We start from the raw sequence: 21,170 nt of genomic DNA, 5'->3' as shown, positions 1-21,170 counted from the left end.
GCAGCCTGGCTTTGTTTTGAGTGTACCAATATGGCGGCTGCCCAGAGCCGCCTGGCTTTGTTTTGAGTGTACCAATATGGCGGCTGCCCAGAGCCGCCTGGCTTTGTTTTGAGTGTACCAATATGGCGGCTGCCCAGAGCCGCCTGGCTTTGTTTTGAGTGTACCAATATGGCGGCTGCCCAGAGCCGCCTGGCTTTGTTTTGAGTGTACAAATATGGCGGCTGCCGGGGGCGGGGGAACAGGCTTCAGCACGTCATGTGATGCGGAAGAGGCGGTACCTTCGGCACAAACCCCTTTCTCATTGGCCCCGTGCCGACGCCCGCCTTCACCATACCGGAAGCAGGAAGTAGCGCTTGAGAGACCAGGCGCTGTGTCACAGGGGGACGGGGCACCGGAGAAAGAAAGCGCGGGGAACTTTAGGTATGACTTTGACGGTGGAGGTGTTTGGAAGGGGGAGGGGGAAGCGATGACTTGGTCTCTTTTGCAGATCATCTCTCAGCAGCATCTTTTCCTTCCCTTCCTGCTGTCTCTTCTGTTCTTTTTCACCTGCACTGCCATTCCGCTATCCTGTTGCCCAGGTCAGAGGTCACTAGTACACCCCCCCCCTCCTCCCCCCTGGGAGCTGAAATCTTGCAACTGTGGAGCAGGGAGATAAGCACACTTTCCAAGCCTTGCACCATCAGAGGGCACCCCCGCCCCCCCCCCCCTCTACTTTAATTGTGAGCCTCATCCTTCAGTCCTTCTAGATCAGACCGGTCCAGTTCTTGAGGACTGCCAAAGGGTGTGGGAATTTCACTGCAGTCCATTAAGGTTCAGGGCCTGATGGAAGGCACAGTTTGGGAGTGTAGGTTAGAGAATGACAAGGGGACAAAATTTGGCCCCATCCCGTCCCAGCAGGCCCTTTCCCCCGCCCCATCCCTGTGGGCTTTGTTCTCATCTGCAGAATCCTCAAACACTTAATGATTTTATATTTAAATTTTTATTACAGTATAAAAAGGAACAATATGCTGTGCAACAGTTATGTATAAATTACAAACAGAACAATAATAACAACTAGCAACTATAATAACCCACCCACCACTACCACTCTCTACCCATCCAACCCCAACAATAGCTGATGTCTACTACCCCCCAAGGACTCCCAAGCCACCCTGTTCTTTATGCCCTAGAGGGGAGAAATATGCCCTATGAAGCATTTTTATGATTTTTTTTAATCTGTAGATTAAAAAGTCATCAACAATCTCAGTATTTAGTCTAGCTCTCCTGTCTTCCACAGTCCCTCCTGCAGTATACATAAGTATATAAATATTGCCATACTGGGACAGGCCAAAGGTCCATCAAGCCCAGCATCCTATTTCCAACAGTGGCCAATCCAGGTCACAAATACCTGACAAGATCCCCAAAAAGTACAAAACATTCTATACTGCTTATCCCAGAAATAGTGGATTTTCCCCAAGTCCAATTTAATAATGGTCTATGGAATTTTCCTTTAGGAAGCCATCCAAACCTTTTTAAAACTCTGCTAAGCTAACCACCATTACCGCATTCTCTGGCAACGAATTCCAGATGTCTTCTTAGCAGATGTTCTGGTAGCAGGATGTACAGGATCCCCCTTACAAATTTTTCAAGCAGTGGCCAGCATGTTTGCTTGTTTTTCCGCTTTCTGAACAAACCCAGAGAGGACTACACACACATGGCTCAGGCAGTGGCAGTCAAGTGTGCGTGTTGACGGGACCCTGCGCAGCCCGAGGATGCCGCTTGTGTTGAGGTAGGGGACATGACACTGAGGGAATGGGGCGCAATCAGACATATCACAAATTTACATTTCTGTGTGGCCGCTGGTAAGAGGGTGTGACCATGTCATCTGAATAGGTATCAGTCCTCTACCCTGTGGCTGATTTTGTGCCCTTAGCCTGCTGATGGACCTGCCAGCTGTAATTATGTAATTCAGGGCTTAGTGGAGGAGGAGCCTAATGGTTAGTGCAGTGGCCTGAGAACCAGGGGAACTGGGTTTGATTCCCACTGCAGCTCCTTGTGACTCTGAGCAAATCACTTAACCCTCCATTGCTCCGTTGCTTTCATTGTAACCATAGGAAAGCGGTATATCCAATCCCATCCCTGTTCTCTCTCATATTAGAAGGCCAAGTAATAGATCTCATGAATTACTGTGGTCAATACATTGAAATTCTCTGCTCAGTGTGCGACAGCAGTCAAATGTGCAATTAAAATGTTAACTGTTCGGAAAGAGATGGAGAATAAAAGAGAAGAATATTATGCCTCACTGTGTGTAGTTCTGATGCACCATCTCAAAAAAGAAAAAAAAAATACAGTGAAACTACAAACATATGGCAGGGTGACCAGAATTATAAAGGGGGATGGAAAGGTTCCGTGAGGAAAGGCTAAAGCTCTTCAGCTTGGTGATACGATGACTGAGAGGGGTTATGACAAGGGGTTTCTAAAATATGAGTGGGGTGGACCAAGTAATAGGGAACAGTTATTTACTCTTTCAAATACTTGTGTGATTATGGGATATTCCATGGATATAACAGTAGTAGCTTTAAAACAAATTACAGGAGAAGAAGGATGTGGTCAAGGCATCTAGCGTTGCTGGATATAAAAGGGGTTTGGCCAAGTTCCCAGAACCAAAGTCCATAAACAATTATTAGCAGGCAGATTTGGGGAAACCACTGTTTTTCTTTAGGAATAAGTAGCACAGAATGAATGCCATATTTGGGATCTGCTAGCTAAGGCGGATCTCGGTCAGCCCCTGTCAGAGGAAGGATGCTGGCCACAGTGGATCTTGGTCTGTTTCTTATATTTTCCTGTCTTGCTCTTATTCCAGGCCAGCATGATCACTAGATGGACTAGGTGTCCACCTCGAGTGGTCCAGATTTGGGGCAGCAACAATGCAGCAGTCACAGTACCTACAAAAAAACTCATTTTAGCTGGCATGGGTCCCATTGCTTCTGAATTTCCAATTTTGGAGGTGGCAGGAGATAGCAGTCCTAGAGTATGCATGAATGCCCAAGGCTCTGTACTGGCCACAATTAGTCTTCTATAGATACACTGACTGCCGAGCTGGTACCACCCAAAAGAGGGTAGGGAAGGAAGGAAGGAAGGGAAACTGCTGAATACCACATTGGGGAGGGGGGAACAGAAAGTAGATGCTGAATACCTTGGGTAGGGAAGGGAAAGGAGTGGGTGTTGGTGAAGACCTGAGGGGAGGGCCGATAGGCTGGACACCATGGGAAGGGGCAGGGGGTAGGAAGGGGAGCTATGCTGGGCACCACGGGGAGTAAAAAGGGGAAATATGCTGGGCATCAAGGGGGAAGGAAGAGGGAGTAGAAAGGGGAGATATGCTGAGCATCATGGAGGGGGAGGGGGTAGAATGGGGAGAGATGCTGAGCATCACGGAGGGGGAAGGAGGAGGGAGTAGAAATGGGACATATGCTGGGCATCAAAGTGGGGGGGGGGGGTGGCTTTGAGCTGACCCTTGATGAGCAGGTGCACAGCTGAAAGTTTGCCTAATGTACTCTTGGGCTTGTCGTGCTCTTAATGATAAGAAGATAGATTTTGATCCTTCTGGGGTAAGGTCTTGTTTCTTGCTTTGACTTCTTGATATGTCTTGGGCAGTGTGTTGAATGTCCTGCTATCAATGTGCTTTGTGGTAATCTGATGGCTGCTGTCTTGCAGAATGCAGGAGTTGGAAGATATGGATATTGCTCTTCTGCTGCAGCCATGGAGGTCCATCAGCTTTGGAAGCTCCAAGTTCTTGGCTAAGGTCTGTTTCAGTAACACTGGCTATGCACTGCTGATTTCGGATCTCAGTGGGGTGTGGCATGAAGAGGTGGATACTGGCATTGTTGAAGGCAGGTCCAAGGTAAGGAAGAAGAAGGCCATTCACAGATGAGTCTGGTGGACTAGAAGCCTTTCAGTTAGCATGGAATCCACATCTGCTCTCTTGTATCATACAGCACAAAATACTTGCTGTAAAATTGATGTAGACTTTGGCTGCTCTCAGCCTTAGATTCTGCAGGCCACGCACAGAGTGGTTGCCCCAGGCGGCAGACTCCAGCTGCCTCTTAGTGTTCTGATTGGTTCCATTTTGTTCTACAATCCTCCCCTCCTAATGTGAAACTTTCCTTCGAGTCTGTGGACGTTTCTGTTCTCTATTCTTCTTTCCCATGGTTCCCTTATTTTCTCAAGCTTAAAGGTCATCTTATCCTTTTGATTGCTTTTATTTTGCTCTTCGTGTTTGGTTCAGTTTTCTTTTTTTTCTTTTCTTTTCTTTTCTGTAGGACTTAAACAAACGACTGAAAGCTCCCGTCTGCTCCTTCCTAAAACATTTGTCGGAGCTGCTGCAGCCCTTGCTTCTTGGAGGCCAGACTGATCATGGCTCTGCCTCCTTCTCCTGCCATAGAAATGATAGTCAACTTACCATTCATGTGAAGAGTGAACTCTCTGGCTTGCCCTTCTATTGGGATTTCCACTGTGGGGAGGCCAGCGGCAGCCTGGTATGTATCCTCTTGAGGCAACATGCTCCGGGGTCCTACAGAACAGTTCTAATTTATCTTAGTTGTCCAGAAGTGCCATTAATGCTCTACGTAACATAGTAATAAAGTAAGTGAAAGCACATAAGGAGCAGCTGGACTGTCTAGTTGTACTGTTTTCCTTTCTGCTACTTTGGGTAGATGAACGTATAAGTTCCCATACTTAAACTAGCATCAGCTCCCTCCATGTCTTTAACCCTGTTTATACCACTGCCCTCTACATCTGTCCCAGATGTTCTTAATTTAACTTCTGTTCTCTACAGACATGCAGATCATCCATCGTATACACACGATAATACTGTTGCTCAGGGCCAATTGGATATTTCCAGGAATTGTTGCAAAATGTCTTTTAAGCAAGTGCAGTATTTCCTGTGGTCCCACAGCATGCCATACTGGGCCAGATCGAAGATCCATCAAGCCCAGTATCCTGTCTCCAACGGTGGCCAATCCAGGCCACAAGTACCTGGCAAGATCCCAAAAGAGTAAAAACAGATTTTACAGTGCTTATCCTAGAAATAATGGCTTATAGACTTTTCTTTTAGGAAATTATCCAACCTTTTTAAAACCTTGCTAAGCTATCTGCTTTTACCCCATTCTCTGGCAACAAATTCCAAAGTTACACATTGAGTGAAGAAATATTTTCTCCTATTCTGTTTTAAATTTACAACTTCATTGCGTGCCTCCTAGTCCCTGTATTTGTGGAAAGAGAAAACAAGTGATTCACATCTGCTCGTTCCACTCCACTTAGTATTTTATAGACCTCTGTCATATTCCCTCAGCCATATCTTCTCCAAGCTGAAGAGCCCTAGTCGCTTTAGCCTTTCCTTATAGGGAAGTCGTCTCGTGCACTTTATCATTTTTGTCACCGTTCTCTGTATCTTTTCTAATTCCGCCGTGTCTTTTTTGAGATGTGTTGAGCGGACTTGCACACAATGGTATTATAACATTCTCATTTTTGTTCTCCATTCCTTTTACCTTTCCTGTGGGGCAGTAAAACGGTTTGTTCCCACGTCCCTCTGAAGCGAGTGAACACTGATCTTAAGTGAGTGACGCTCCCAATTTGTATGAGCGATCTCTCGTGTGTTCACCTTAAAGGGAACACTGGTTGCAGCCCAAGGATCATTTTTATTATAGATAGGTTACTCTTTCAAAAAGTATAAAGACTAGGGAACACTCAATGGAATTGCATGGAAAAAAACAAATAGGAGGAAATATATATTTTTAAAATTTTATTTTTATAAGTATTAACAATAATTCAAGAAAACTCTTGATATGAAAGATAGAGGAACATAAGTAATATAAATTCAAATTATACAAGTATTCAAACAATATATTATTTTCCCCCTCCAATCTCAAGTCCTCAATTTAAAGGAGAGAACAAGGTACAATTCCATGAAATATATATTCCACTAATTAAAACTAGGAAATTGAAGAGAAAACTTAACATAGTAACATAGTAGATGACGGCAGAAAAAGACCTGCACGGTCCATCCAGTCTGCCCAACAAGATAACTCATATTTGCTACTTTTTGTGTATACCCTACTTTGATTTGTATCTGTGCTCTTCAGGGCACAGACCGTATAAGTCTGCCCAGCACTAGCCCCGCCTCCCAACCACCAGTCCCGCCTCCCACCACCGGCTCTGGCACAGGCACAGACCGTATAAGTCTGCCCAGCACTATCCTCACCTCCCCACCACCAGCCCTGCCTCCCAACCACCGGCTCTGGCACAGACCGTACAAGTCTGTCCAGCACTATCCCCGCCTCCCAACCACCAGTCCCCCGCCTCCCAACCTCCGGCTCTGGCACAGACCGTATAAGTCTGCCCAGCACTACCCCCGCCTCCCAACCACCAGTCCCGCTTCCCACCACCGGCTCTGGCACAGACTGTATAAGTCTGCCCAGCACTATCCCCGCCTCCCAACCACCAGCCCCGCCTCCCAACCACTGGCTCTGGCACAGACCGTATAAGTCTGCCCAGCTGTATCCTCGCCTCCCAACCACCATCCCCGCCTCCCAACCACCTGCTCTGGCACAGACCGTACAAGTCTGCCCAGCACTATCCCCGCCTCCCTACCACCAGCCCCGCCTCCCGATCTTAACTAAGCTCCTGAGGATCCATTCCTTCGGCACAGGATTCCTTTATGCTTATCCCACGCATGTTTGAATTCCGTTACCGTTTTCATTTCCACCCCCTCCCTCGGGAGGGCATTCCAAGTATCCACTACTCTCTCCGTGAAAAAACTTAAAAGTGCCATGACAATAATAATTACGGAGTGGATGTTGATAATACTACTGGCTGCAGATTAGGAGTTATAGCAACCCTCGAATCTAAAAAGGAACTCAAACGAGTAGGATCATAGAAAATATATTTAACCGAATTAACTTTCAGTAGACATTTACAGGGAAAGTTAAGCCAAAATAAACCACCCAATTGTACGAACCGAGAGCGAAGTTTTAGAAATAATTGGTGCCTCTTTTGAGTTGCTCTTGCAATATCAGGAAATATTCTAATCTTATGATTCATAAAGAGTTCACCCTATGACGAAAAAATTGTTTCAAGATCCAATTACTTAACCCTCCATTGCCCCATGTAAGCCGCATTGAGCCTGCCATGAGTGGGAAAGCACAGGGTACAAATGTAACAAAAATAAAATAGATACTATTGGAGATTCTACATGGAATGTTGCTACTATTGGAGACTCTACATGGAATGTTGCTACTATTGGAGATTCTACATGGAATGTTGCTACTACTGGAGATTCTACATGGAATGTTGCTATTCCACTAGCAACATTCCATGTAGAAGGCTGCGCAGGCTTCTGTTTCTGTGAGTCTGACGTCCTGCACATACGTGCAGGACGTCAGACTCACAGAAGCAGAAGCCTGCGCGGCCACATTGGTGATCTGCAAGGTCCGACTTCTACATGGAATGTTTCTAGTGGGACTCTGGGCAAGTCACTTAACCCTCCATTGCCCCATGTAAGCCGCATTGAGCCTGCCATGAGTGGGAAAGCGCAGGGTACAAATGTAACAAAAATAAAATAGATACTATTGGAGATTCTACATGGAATGTTGCTACTATTGGAGACTCTACATGGAATGTTGCTACTATTGGAGATTCTACATGGAATGTTGCTACTATTGGAGATTCTACATGGAATGTTGCTATTCCACTAGCAACATTCCATGTAGAAGGCTGCGCAGGCTTCTGTTTCTGTGAGTCTAACGTCCTGCACGTACGTGCAGGACGTCAGACTCACAGAAGCAGAAGCCTACGCGGCCACATTGGTGATCTGCAAGGGTCGACCTCTACATGGAATGTTGCTATTCCACTAGCAACATTCCATGTAGAAGGCTGCGCAGGCTACTGCTTCTGTGAGTCTGACGTCCTGCATGTACGTACGTGCAGGACGTCAGACTCACAGAAGCAGAAGCCTGCGCGGCCACATTGGTGATCTGCAAGGGCCGACTTCTACATGGAATGTTGCTAGTGGAATAGCAACATTCCATGTAGAATCTCCAATAGTAGCAACAGTGGAGGAGTGGCCTAGTGGTTAGGGTGGTGGACTTTGGTCCTGAGGAACTGAGTTTGATTCCCACTTCAGGCACAGGCAGCTCCTTGTGACTCTGGGCAAGTTACTTAACCCTCCATTGCCCCATGTAAGCCGCATTGAGCCTGCCATGAGTGGGAAAGCGCAGGGTACAAATGTAACAAAAATAAAATAGATACTATTGGAGATTCTACATGGAATGTTGCTACTATTGGAGACTCTACATGGAATGTTGCTACTATTGGAGATTCTACATGGAATGTTGCTACTATTGGAGATTCTACATGGAATGTTGCTATTCCACTAGCAACATTCCATGTAGAAGGCTGCGCAGGCTTCTGTTTCTGTGAGTCTAACGTCCTGCACGTACGTGCAGGACGTCAGACTCACAGAAGCAGAAGCCTACGCGGCCACATTGGTGATCTGCAAGGGTCGACCTCTACATGGAATGTTGCTATTCCACTAGCAACACTCCATGTAGAAGGCTGCGCAGGCTACTGCTTCTGTGAGTCTGACGTCCTGCATGTACGTACGTGCAGGACGTCAGACTCACAGAAGCAGAAGCCTACGCGGCCACATTGGTGATCTGCAAGGGCCGACCTCTACATGGAATGTTGCTATTCCACTAGCAACATTCCATGTAGAAGGCTGCGCAGGCTACTGCTTCTGTGAGTCTGACGTCCTGCATGTACGTACGTGCAGGACGTCAGACTCACAGAAGCAGAAGCCTGCGCGGCCACATTGGTGATCTGCAAGGGCCGACTTCTACATGGAATGTTGCTAGTGGAATAGCAACATTCCATGTAGAATCTCCAATAGTAGCAACAGTGGAGGAGTGGCCTAGTGGTTAGGGTGGTGGACTTTGGTCCTGAGGAACTGAGTTTGATTCCCACTTCAGGCACAGGCAGCTCCTTGTGACTCTGGGCAAGTTACTTAACCCTCCATTGCCCCATGTAAGCCGCATTGAGCCTGCCATGAGTGGGAAAGCGCAGGGTACAAATGTAACAAAAATAAAATAGATACTATTGGAGATTCTACATGGAATGTTGCTACTATTGGAGACTCTACATGGAATGTTGCTACTATTGGAGATTCTACATGGAATGTTGCTACTATTGGAGATTCTACATGGAATGTTGCTATTCCACTAGCAACATTCCATGTAGAAGGCTGCGCAGGCTTCTGTTTCTGTGAGTCTAACGTCCTGCACGTACGTGCAGGACGTCAGACTCACAGAAGCAGAAGCCTACGCGGCCACATTGGTGATCTGCAAGGGTCGACCTCTACATGGAATGTTGCTATTCCACTAGCAACATTCCATGTAGAAGGCTGCGCAGGCTACTGCTTCTGTGAGTCTGACGTCCTGCATGTACGTACGTGCAGGACGTCAGACTCACAGAAGCAGAAGCCTACGCGGCCACATTGGTGATCTGCAAGGGTCGACCTCTACATGGAATGTTGCTATTCCACTAGCAACATTCCATGTAGAAGGCTGCGCAGGCTACTGCTTCTGTGAGTCTGACGTCCTGCATGTACGTACGTGCAGGACGTCAGACTCACAGAAGCAGAAGCCTGCGCGGCCACATTGGTGATCTGCAAGGGCTGACTTCTACATGGAATGTTGCTAGTGGAATAGCAACATTCCATGTAGAATCTCCAATAGTAGCAACAGTGGAGGAGTGGCCTAGTGGTTAGGGTGGTGGACTTTGGTCCTGAGGAACTGAGTTCAATTCCCACTTCAGGCACAGGCAGCTCCTTGTGACTCTGGGCAAGTCACTTAACCCTCCATTGCCCCATGTAAGCCGCATTGAGCCTGCCATGAGTGGGAAAGCGCAGGGTACAAATGTAACAAAAAAAAAAAAAATCACGGTCCGGTTCCAGTACAAAAGTCACTATTAAAGTTGGTGTACTACCCATGTCATCATCTTGAATTATTTGTGTAAGATTCAATATATCAAATGAAGCTTCTGCTCCTTGTTCAACTCCTTTTTACATGGTGGCAAGTAATATATCTTAGAAACTGGTGGATAAGCCTGTTCAGTATCTCTGATAAATATTTCTTAAAGGTTATTAAAGGAGCAATAGATGTGATTTTGGGAAAATTAATCAACCTTAGAGTTTTAGCTCTTAGTTGATTTTCTAAATTTTCAGTTTTGTGATGTATTTTCCTTAATCAAGTTGAGCTGAGTCTGTTGCAGAGATTTTATATTATCATTATTCATTTCTATTGTTTTCTCAGTATTTAATGTTCTTGTTTGCAAGACTGAAATTTTTTCCAATGGCAATTTTGAAGCTTGAGTCACCAATAACTATTTCTATGAGAGAGAAGTTTCTAGGCCCATGAGAGCTTCCCAAATTGAGTCTAAGGTAATAATAGTTGGTTTTACAGGCAGAAAAGACTTACTAAGTGGAGTAAATTCAGCTGAAATTTCACCCGGTGGTTGCTTCTCCTCTACTGCTCTGGAGTCTGCCAAAACATTGGCTCTCCCCAATATCTCTCCTCTGGTGATGACATCCAGCGGATCCACGCTGCAGTCCGACCCCCGCTGGAGGAAGCACTCCTTGGTCAGTAACACAAAGGGTTTCCCGCCCCTGTTGTAGCTCCACTATCGGCATTATCAGAGGCCTCCATTCATCGGGGCTGAATGAGATCTGTGCCTCAAGCTGAGGGAGCAGGACGCCTCCCACCGCTCCCTCCAGCAGCGAGGTATCTAGCCCCGAAAAGCTTCCAGGCACGGCAAAGCGGTCCATCGGTCCCGATGGTCTCACAGGTGTAGCAGGGCCAACGCACTGTTTACCCCTCCTCTTCGGCATAAAGGCAGGTAAAAAATTCAATATTGGAGGAAATCGGGTGAAGAGCCGTCTTGCTGCGTTCTCAAGACGCCATCTTGTCCGAGGAAATATTTTTTCACTCGAAGAAAAGTTAAGCTCTGGAACTCGCTGCCGAAGGATGTGGTAACAGCAGTTAGCATATCTGGGTTTAAAAAAAAGTTTGGATAAGTTCCTGGAGGAAAAGTGCATAGTCTGCTATTGAGACAGACATGAGAAAGCCACTGGTTGCCCTGGGATTCGTTGCATGGAATGGTGCTATTAATTGGATTTCTAAATAGCAAACAAATAAAGATATCATAACATTTGCTGTTTAGTTCATTGTCTAACAATGCAAAAATTTGTTAAAAAGGAATGCCTTTTTGTGAAATATTAACATAATATAACATAGTAGATGAGAGCAGATAAAGACCTGCATGATCCATCCAGCCTGTCCAACAAGATAAACTCATTTGGTAATCCTTTATGTCTCACTAGGTATGGAGTTCCACCATTTTGAACCTGTATGTGAGAAATCTCTGTTCAATATGATATAAAGCATTTATTAGTGCGGTTTAACGTGCATTACTCTATGAATTAACGCATGTTATATCATTTAGTGTGCATTAAAAATTTGTATTAAAATGTGTGAAATGAAAATCAGGAAACAGGACCAAATAAACCAAAAGCAAATTGGAAAATGTTTCCCTTTGCAGATTTCTAGAGTTCCTAATTCTATCTGATGACAAGCCGTCCAGCCACACATCCTGATACCTCCTCCACTGTGCTTGAAGGTTGAAATGAGGATCTTATTGTGGAAAGCAGTGAATTAGTTTTCACCAAACTAAACATTTGTTATTGTGACTGGAAAGTTTGATTTTTGACTCATCTAATCAGAAAACACTTCCAGGTCCTCTTTGGTGACCCCGAAGCAGGCGGCAAGGTTCTTTTTAGAAAGAATAGTTTCCTTAGATTATAAGGATAGCCATACTGGGTCAGACCAGTGGTCCATCTGTCCCAGTATCCTGCTTCCAACAGTGGTCAGTCCTTGCTTTCCTCCCATCAACACTATTCCCATTCAGTTTTTCCTGTAAATTGATGCACAGATCTTCACATGAGCCACAGTCGGTTCAAAACTCTGCTGCCCGTCTCATCTTCCGCCAGGGTCGCTTTACTCATACTACCCCTCTCCTCAAGACCCTTCACTGGCTCCCCATCCGTTTTCGCATCCTGTTCAAACTTCTTCTACTAACCTATAAATGTACTCACTCTGCTGCTCCCCAGTATCTCTCCACACTCGTCCTTCCTTACACCCCTTCCCGTGCACTCCGCTCCATGGATAAATCCTTCTTATCTGTTCCCTTCTCCACTACTGCCAACTCCAGACTTCGCGCCTTCTGTCTCGCTGCACCCTACGCCTGGAATAAACTTCCTGAGCCCCTACGTCTTGCCCCATCCTTGGCCACCTTTAAATCTAGACTGAAAGCCCACCTCTTTAACATTGCTTTTGACTCGTAACCACTTGTAACCACTCGCCTCCACCTACCCTCCTCTCTTCCTTCCCGTTCACATTAATTGGTTTGATTTGCTTACTTTATTTTTTGTCTATTAGATTGTAAGCTCTTTGAGCAGGGACTGTCTTTCTTCTATGTTTGTGCAGCGCTGCGTACGCCTTGTAGCGCTATAGAAATGCTAAATAGTAGTAGTACTTACAGATCTTTAGCGGTTCTTTGTGACTTTATGCTCTGCTTTTGGGATGTTCTTGGCAGTACGACTGTTCCAGGGTGGTAGTCTTCAGCTTTCTTTGTAGACTTTTTCTGACTGGATGGATGGTGCTTCAGATGTTTAAAAATGGTCTTGTAACCTGGTCCAGGCAGATGAGCATCAACTATTCTTTGTCTTGTAATTCCTCCGAAATTTCTTTTGATCATGACCCGATGAATTCACACTAATTTTTATGGTGAAAACCCTTTGGACGTTTGTATAGGACAGAATGCCCAGTACCCAGGTTGTGCAGGTTTACTCTGCAGGGTGGTTGACTTGTTACCCAATTAGTTAAGGAACTGATGATTCTAATTAGCCAAAGTTAATTGTACTAAGGAAACTAGGGGTTCACTTATTTCATTCTAGATATTGAGTTAAGAATATTGTTCCTACTTTGGCCACCGCGTCTCAAGAAGCACAGAATTGTTTTAATTTGTACCTTTTCATCAAATAAGAAAAGACAAGGGTATGCGAATAAGAACTTAGCAGAAGGACAGCTGTTATTAAAAGCTTGGATTATAGAGGTAAAATCACCTCTCTAAACAAAATGATGCAAAATTAGGTATTGCTTAAGTGAAAAAGCCGCCTGTGCTGTTAAATTTCGAGGTTTTTGTTATTTGTTTTAAAGATTTCTAATCCAAACTCTCAACCTTATCAAGGCTGCCCACGGTATAGAGGTTGACTGAAACTGACTGAAGGCTTTCGGCCAAAACCGAAATCTCAGATTTGGATGTGTGAATGTGAACCAGTGAGAGCCACAGGGGGATTGTCGGAGCTTGCAGTCTGCATTCCTCTGCTAAACCTACTGTATCCAAGCCAGAATATAATTTAAATAATGAAACAACATATTTTACCTTCAACAAAATAGTCTCCACACACGTGGACAGCAGCTAATGAAAACTGAAACTAAAAGCCACGGTGCTTTTACAGTGGCTGACTTTGTGCCATACTCAGCTAATGCCATTGCTCCACAAAGAGGCTAATTCCTAAAGAGCTTATCTCAAATTTAGAGACTTCTATGAAAACCATTTATTTGGATCATTTTATTTGCTATATAAAGTATTGTGCAAGCTCATAACTGCATTCCTTGCAATCGCAGTCCAAAAAGAAAAAGAATGAAAAAAGTAGCTCCCCCTCCCCCGCAAGGATGTTACAGTCCCTGTGGTCTAGTGCTGTAGTCACTGCAGGAATGATGCCCCAGTCTTGGTAGCCTTCCTGGGAGCAGAGCTGGAATGGGCAGGAGTAACTGGGGATCACTTCTGTTCCAACTACATCCTTAGACCACCAGGGATTGGGCAAGTCACTTAACCCTCCATTGCCCCATGTAAGCTGCATTGAGCCTGCCATGAGTGGGAAAGCGTGGGGTACAAATGTAACAAAAATAACAAAAAATAAAATAAAATTGTAAGATAGGCCCTGGGACGGGGGGGGGGGGGAGGGGGGGGGGAGGGGGAGGAAGACAAATGAGTCAAAGCACGAATTTTCAGCTTCCAGCAAAAACACATGGTCATTTTCAACCAAAACTGAAAACATGGCCAAAAATTAAAATAACCTTTAGGCTAAAACCAGGCAGAAAAAGGATTTTTCTCTGGTTTTGGCACCATAACCGAAACCAAAATTCGGTCAGCTCCTACTATAGTATGGTACAAATCAATCAAAACCTAAGATTTTTACTTTATGAGGTGGAAGAAAAACATTGGTGTCTTTTAATCTGAGAAGGAAAATTCAGAGAGTCCCCACTCCCCAGATCCATAGGGTCTCGGTTTTAAGATTGTTAAGGCATAAGTACATAAGTATTGCCATACTGGGAGAGACCAAAGGTCCATCAAGCCCAACATCCTGTTTCCAACCGTGGCCAATCCAGGTCATAAACACCTGGCAAGATCCCCAAAAAGTACAAAACATTTTATACTGCTTATCCAAGAAATATTGGATTTTTCCCAAGTTCATTTAATAATGGTCTCTGGACTTTTTCTTTAGGAAGCTGTCCAAACCTTTTTTAAACTCCGCTAAGCTAACCGCCTTTACAACATTCTCTGGCAATGAATTCCAGAGTTTAATTACACGTTGAGTGAAGAAAAAGTTTCTCCGATTCTTTTTAAATTTACTACATTGCAGCTTCATTGCATGCCCGCTAGTCCTAGTATTTTTGGGAAGCATAAACAGGTGCTTCACATCTACCCGTTCAACTCCATTCATTATTTTATAGACCTCTATCATATCTCCCCTCAGCCGCCTTTTCTCCAAGCTGAAGAGCCCTAGCCGCTTTAGCCTTTCCTCATAGGGAAGTCGTCCCACCCCCTTTATCATTTTCGTCACCCTTCTCTGTACCTTTTCTAATTTCACTATATCTTTTTTGAGATGCGGCGACCAGAATTGAACACAATATTCGAGGTGCGGTCGCACCATGGAGCGATACAAAGGCATTATAACATCCTCATTTTTGTTTTCCATTCCTTTCCCAATAATATCTAACATTCTATTTGCTATCTTAGCAGCAGCACACTGAACAGAAGGTTTCAACGTATCATCAACGACGACACCTAGATCCCTCCTAACGTGGAACCTTGCATGACATAGCTATAATTCGGGTTCCTCTTTCCCACTTGCATCACTTTGCACTTGCTCACATTTAACGTCATCTGCCATTTAGACGCCGAGTCTCCCAGTCTCGTAAGGTCCTCTTGTAATTTTTCACAATCCTGTCGCGATTTTACAACTTTGAATAACTTTGTGTCATCAACAATTTTAATTACCTCACTAGTTACTCCCATCTCTAGGTCATTTATAAATATGTTAAAAAGCGGCGGTCCCAGCACAGAGCCCTGGGGAACCCCACTAGCTACCCTTCTCCATTGAGAATACTGACCATTTAATCCTACTCTGTGTATTCTATCTTTTAACCAGTTTTTAATCCACAATAGAACACTATCTCCTATTCCATGACTCTCCAATTTCCTCTGGAGTCTTTCATGAGGTACTTTGTCAAACGCCTTCTGAAAATCCAGATACACAATATCAACCGGTTCCCCTTTATCCACATGTTTGTTCACCCCTTCAAAGAAATTTAATAGATTGGTGAGGCAAGATTCCCTTCACTAAATCCATGTTGACTTTGTCTCATTAATCCATGCTTTTCAATATGCTCTGTAATTTTGTTCTTAATAATAGTCTCTACCATTTTGCCTAGCACTGACGTCAGACTCACCGATCTATAATTTCCCGGATCTCCTCTGGAACCTTTTTAAAAAATTGGCGTTACATTGGCCACCCTCCAATCTTCCGGTACCACGCTCGATATTACATATTACTAACAATAGCTCCGCAAGCTCATTTTTCAGTTCTGTCAGTACTCTGGGATGAATACCATCCGGTCCAGGAGATTTGCTACTCTTTAGTTTGTAGAACTGCTCCATTACATCCTCTAGGTTTACAGAGAATTCATTAAGTTTCTCCAACTCGTCAGCTTCGAATACCATTTCCGGCACCTGTATCCCACCCAAATCTTCCTCTGTGAAGACCGAAGCAAAGAATTCATTTAATCTCTCCGCTACGGTTTTGTCTTCCCTGATCGTCCCTTTTACTCCTCGGTCATCTAGCGGTCCAACCGATTCTTTTGCCGGCTTCCTGCTTTTAATATACCTAAAAAAAAAAAATGTATTATGTGTTTTGGCCTCCAAACTTTTTTTTGAAGTCCTTCTTTGCCTTCCTTATCAGCGCTTTGCATTCGACTTGACATTCCTTATGCTGTTCCTTATTATTTTCAGTCAGTTCCTTCTTCCATTTTCTGAAGGATTTTCTTTTGGCTCTAATAGCTTCCTTCACCTGACTTTTTAACCACGCCGGCTGTCGTTTGGTCTTCCATCCTCCTTTTTTAATACCCAATGTAAATATTTGACCCTTGTAGCCGCTTCTCTAAGTTTTTTTTTCACTGTTCTTCTCATTTTATCATAATCTCCTTTTTTAAAGTTAAACGCGAACGTATTTGATTTCCTATGTATACTTACTTCAAAGCTAATATCAAATCTGATCATATTATGATCACTGTTATCAAGCGGCCACAGCACCATTACCTCCCGCACCAGATCATGTGCTCCACTAAGGACTAGGTCTAGAATTTATCTTTCTCTTGTCGGCTCCTGTACCAGCTGGTCCATAAAGCTGTCCTTGATTTCATCATGGAATTTTACCTCCCTAACATGGCCCGATGCTACATTTACCCAGTCAATATCGGTGTAATATAAATCACCCATTATTATCGTGTTGCCCAGTTTGTTTGTGTCCCTAATTTCCTTTAACATTTCTACATCCGTCTGTTCATCCTGGCCAGGCGGATGGTAGTACACTCCTATCATTATCCTTTTCCCCTTTACACATGGAATTTCAATCCACAGTGATTCCAAGAACTGTTTTATTTCCTGCAGAATTTTCAATCTATGTGATTCAAGTCTCTCGTTAATATACAATGCTACCCCTCCACCAATTCGATCCACCCTATCACTACGATATAATTTGTACCCCGGTATGACAGTGTCCCACTGGTTATCCTCCTTCCACCAGGTCTCAGAAATGCCTATTATATCTAATTTTTCATTTAGTGCAATATATTCTAACTCTCCCATCTTATTTCTTAGGCTCCTGGCATTCACATATAGACATTTCAAAGTATGTTTGTTGTTCCTATTTACATCATGCTTAGTACTTGACAGTAGTAATTTGCAATCTTTTGTCTGATTTTTATTTTTTATTTAAGGACACCTAATCTACTATGGTCTCTTTTGCAACCTCACTATCAGGATGTCTTTGGAAAGATACCTTATCCCGAACTATGCGCTTTTGAGCGACTGTCGGTCTTCCACCCATTTCTAATTTAAAAGCTGCTCTACCTCCTTTTTAAATGCCGATGCCAGCAGCCTGGTTAAGGTGGATCCCATCCTTTCAGAGTAGGCTCCCCCTTCCCCGGAATGTTGCCCAGTTCCTAACAAATCTAAAACCCTCCTTCCTGTACCATCGTCTCATCTATGCATTGAGACTCCGGAGCTCTGCCTGTCTCTTGGGCCCTGCGCGTGGAATGGGTAGCACTTCAGAAAATAATACCCTAGAGGTTCTGGATTTGAGCTTTCTACCTAAGAGCCTAAATTTGGCTTCCAGAACCTCTCTCCCACATTTTCTTATGTCATTGGTACCCACATGTACTAAGACAGCCGACTCCTCCGCAGCACTATCTAAAATCCTATCTAGGTGATGCATGAGGTCCGCCACCTTTGCACCAGGCAGGCAAGTCACCAGACGATCTTCACATCCACCAGCCACCCAGCTATGTATATGCCTAATGATTGAATCATCAACTACAACAGCTGTCCTAACCCTTCCCTCCCGGGCAGCACTTGGAGACATATCCTCGGTGCGAGAGGATAGTATATCCCCTGGTGGGTAGGTCCTGGCTACAGGAGTACTTCCTACTTCACCAGGGTGATGCTCTCCTTCTAGGAGACCTCCCTCCTCCAAGGTAGCACAGGGGCTACCAGACTGGGTGTGGGACTTCTCTACAACATCCCTGTAGGTCTCCTCTCTGTACCTCTCTGTCTCCCTCAGCTCCACCAAGTCTGCTACTCTAGCCTCAAGAGAACGGACGCATTCTCTGAGAGCTAGGAGCTCTTTGCATCGGGCACACACATATGACCTCTCACCAACTGGGAGATAGTCATACATGTGACACTCAATGCAAAAGATTGGATAGTACCCCTCTCGCTGCTGTACTGCTGACTCCATCTTAGTGTTTTTGAATTTTTCAATAATTTAAAACTTGCTACAGTATTAAGGATATTAGCCTAATATAAAAATGTCTTTTAGTTTATATAGTATATTGTATGATTTATTTAGTGTTTCCTTCTTAGATGGTAATGAAATGTATTTAAAAATCTGTAAGAGCACTCCTTGCTTGTTACCCTAATTACAATAACTGACTATAAATGAAGAGTTGTCCTAGGGGTGGGCGGGAAGACTAAACTAGATCCTGCAGTGCCTGTTAGATTCTATCTGTTAATGCTGTGGTAAAGAGTTTATTTATTTTATTGCATTTGTATCCCACATTTTCCCACCTGTTTGCGGGCTCAGTGTGGCTTACAATGCATTGTGTTGATGGAAGTACAATCTGTTACAGCATGATTATGGTTACATTGTGAGGAGTTAAGTTAATACAAAGTCCAAGTATCGTTAAGGGGTTTTTAAAACTAAGTGGAAAAGACTATGGCGATTGGTTGATAAAATTTGCTTTTTATATTTTTATTTTGCCTATCACTAACCTACAATTCCTCCTTTAAACAATCTTTAAGTTCCCAAAGCAGGAATAGTGTTCACTTACCAAAGAAATGTCCTCTTCTCTCGGAACTTCTCAGAAAGAAAGTTCAGTGGGACCTTTGCTATTTATATAGTTTTGAATCGAAGGGGCCTTTTTTGAACAGGCTCTTTGAAGCTGACTCAGCAACCTTTGCAAGTACTCTACTTCCCCACACCTTAATTAACACTTAATTGAGGTCGCTGGATGGTCTACCTCTCCAGCAGCCAAGGTACAGAAAATAACTGCCTTTTAGAACAAGAATTTTTAGCTGTTTAGTTTCTACCTCTAGAAAAGGTTTCGGTTTAAAACTATGGGAAAAGGGTTTGTTACACTATCAGGCTTATTTTCGAAAGAAAAGGGCGCCCATTTTTGAGACATCCGGAGATGGGCGTCCTTCTCCCAGGGTCGCCCAAATTGGCATAATGGAAAGCCAATTTTGGGCGTCCTCAACTGCTTTCCGTCGCGGGGACGACCAAAGTTCAAGGGGGCATGTCAAAAGCTTAGCGAAGGCGGGACTGGGGTGTGCCTAACACATGGGTGTCCTCAACCGATAATGGAAAAGAAGGGTGTCCCTGACGAGCACTTGGGCGACTTTACTTGGTCCATTTTTTGTTACGACCAAGCCTCAAAAAGGTGCCCGAACTGACCAGATGACCACCGGAGGGAATCGGGGATGACCTCCCCTTACCCCCCTAGTGGTCATTAACCCCCTCCCACCCTAAAAAAAAAAACTTTTAAAATATTTTTTGCCAGCCTGAAATGTCATACCCAGCTTCATCACAGCAGTATGCAGGTTCCTGGAGCAGTTTTAGTGGGTACTGCAGTGCACTTCAGGCAGGCGGACCCAGGCCCATCCCCCCACTACCTGTTACACTTGTGGTGGTAAATGTGAGCCCTTCAAAACCCACCAGAAACCCACTGTACCCACATGTAGGTGCCCCCTTCACCCCTTAGGGCTATGGTAGTGGTGTGCAGTTGTGGGGAGTGGGTTTTTTTTTGGGGGGGGGGGTTGGGGGACTCAGCACACAAGGTAAGGGAGCTATGCACCTGGGAGCAATTTCTGAAGGCCACTGCAGTGCCACCTAGGGTGCCTGGTTGGTATCCTGGCATGTCAGGGGGATCAGTGCACTACGAATGCTGGCTCCTCCCAAGACCAAATGGCTTGGATTTGGTCGTTTCTGAGATGGGCGTCCTCGGTTTCCATTATTGGCGAAAACCGGGGACGACCATCTCTAAGGTCGACCTAAATTTTGAGATTTTGGGCGTCCCCGACCATATTATCAAAACGAAAGATGGATGCCCCTTCACTGGGACGTTCTGCGAGGACGTCCTCAGGAAAACTTGGGCGCCCCTTTCGATTATGCCCCTCCACGGCAACTAGTTAATAATGCTTGCTTTTCTCTCTCTCTCTGTCTCTCTTTATTCATTCATTACATCACCAGTTTTCCGTCTAGACATAGTTGCATCACAGAGCAGCTCTTTATTTGGAAAGTTACAGTGGTTTAAACATTCAAGATTTTAAAACTTCTAAGACAAGCCTTTTCAAGACATTTTGGCAGATTTGTTTGACCCTGAGGTAGGCCTTTGCGCCGAAACACGGGTCATTTCAATAGTTTTTACTATTAAAACTCTCCTTTTTTGTTTTCCTTTTCTTATTTGTCATCTAAATCTGGATACTACTTAGGGGCACGTTTAGTAAAATAATTAGCACATGTTATCTAGTAATTAGGCTGTCATGGCCTACTGCATTGAACAGTAATATAGTAAATGACGACAGATAAAGACCTGAACGGTCTATCATTTTACATGGTATGTGATGCTTTATATGTATACCCAAGTTTGATTTGCCCTTGTCCTTCTCAGCGCACATAAAAGTCTGCCTAGCACTGTTCCTGTACTAAACGTTCTGAAGCTAACATCGAAGCTCCTTAAAATTTACACTCCAGGCCATCCATATCTATTCAGTTATGATCAGGGTGTAGACCGTAGAAGTCTGCCCAGCACCGGTTTTGCTTCCCAGTTACCGGCATCACCACCCAATCTCTGCTAGGATTCCATAGATCCATTCCTCCTAAATAGGGTTCCTTTGTGTTTATCCCAAGCATGTTTGAATTCCATTACCGTTTTCATCTTCACCTCCCCCGCGAGGGCAGT

The 21,170-nt window shown here is 44.4% G+C and overlaps 1 protein-coding gene across 3 annotated transcripts in view; it reads left to right on the top strand.

Moving 5' to 3' along the window:
* The first annotated feature begins 332 nt into the window (after positions 1–332).
* Positions 333–21,170, top strand: part of NHEJ1 (non-homologous end joining factor 1) — a 298,233-nt gene continuing 277,395 nt past the window's right edge. For 2 of the 3 annotated variants that reach the window (XM_030210317.1, XM_030210315.1), the window contains exons 1-3: positions 333–420; positions 3,694–3,880; positions 4,299–4,514. In XM_030210317.1, coding sequence (XP_030066177.1) covers positions 3,695–3,880; positions 4,299–4,514 — 402 coding nt within the window. In that variant the 5' untranslated portion in view covers positions 333–420; position 3,694. The remainder of the gene's footprint in view (positions 421–3,693; positions 3,881–4,298; positions 4,515–21,170) is intronic. The other variant, XM_030210316.1, reaches the window with a different exon arrangement.

The sequence above is a fragment of the Microcaecilia unicolor genome, chromosome 7 (assembly GCF_901765095.1).
Source record: "Microcaecilia unicolor chromosome 7, aMicUni1.1, whole genome shotgun sequence".
Lineage (NCBI taxonomy): Eukaryota > Metazoa > Chordata > Amphibia > Gymnophiona > Siphonopidae > Microcaecilia > Microcaecilia unicolor.
This window is presented reverse-complemented; position numbering and strand designations above follow the sequence as displayed.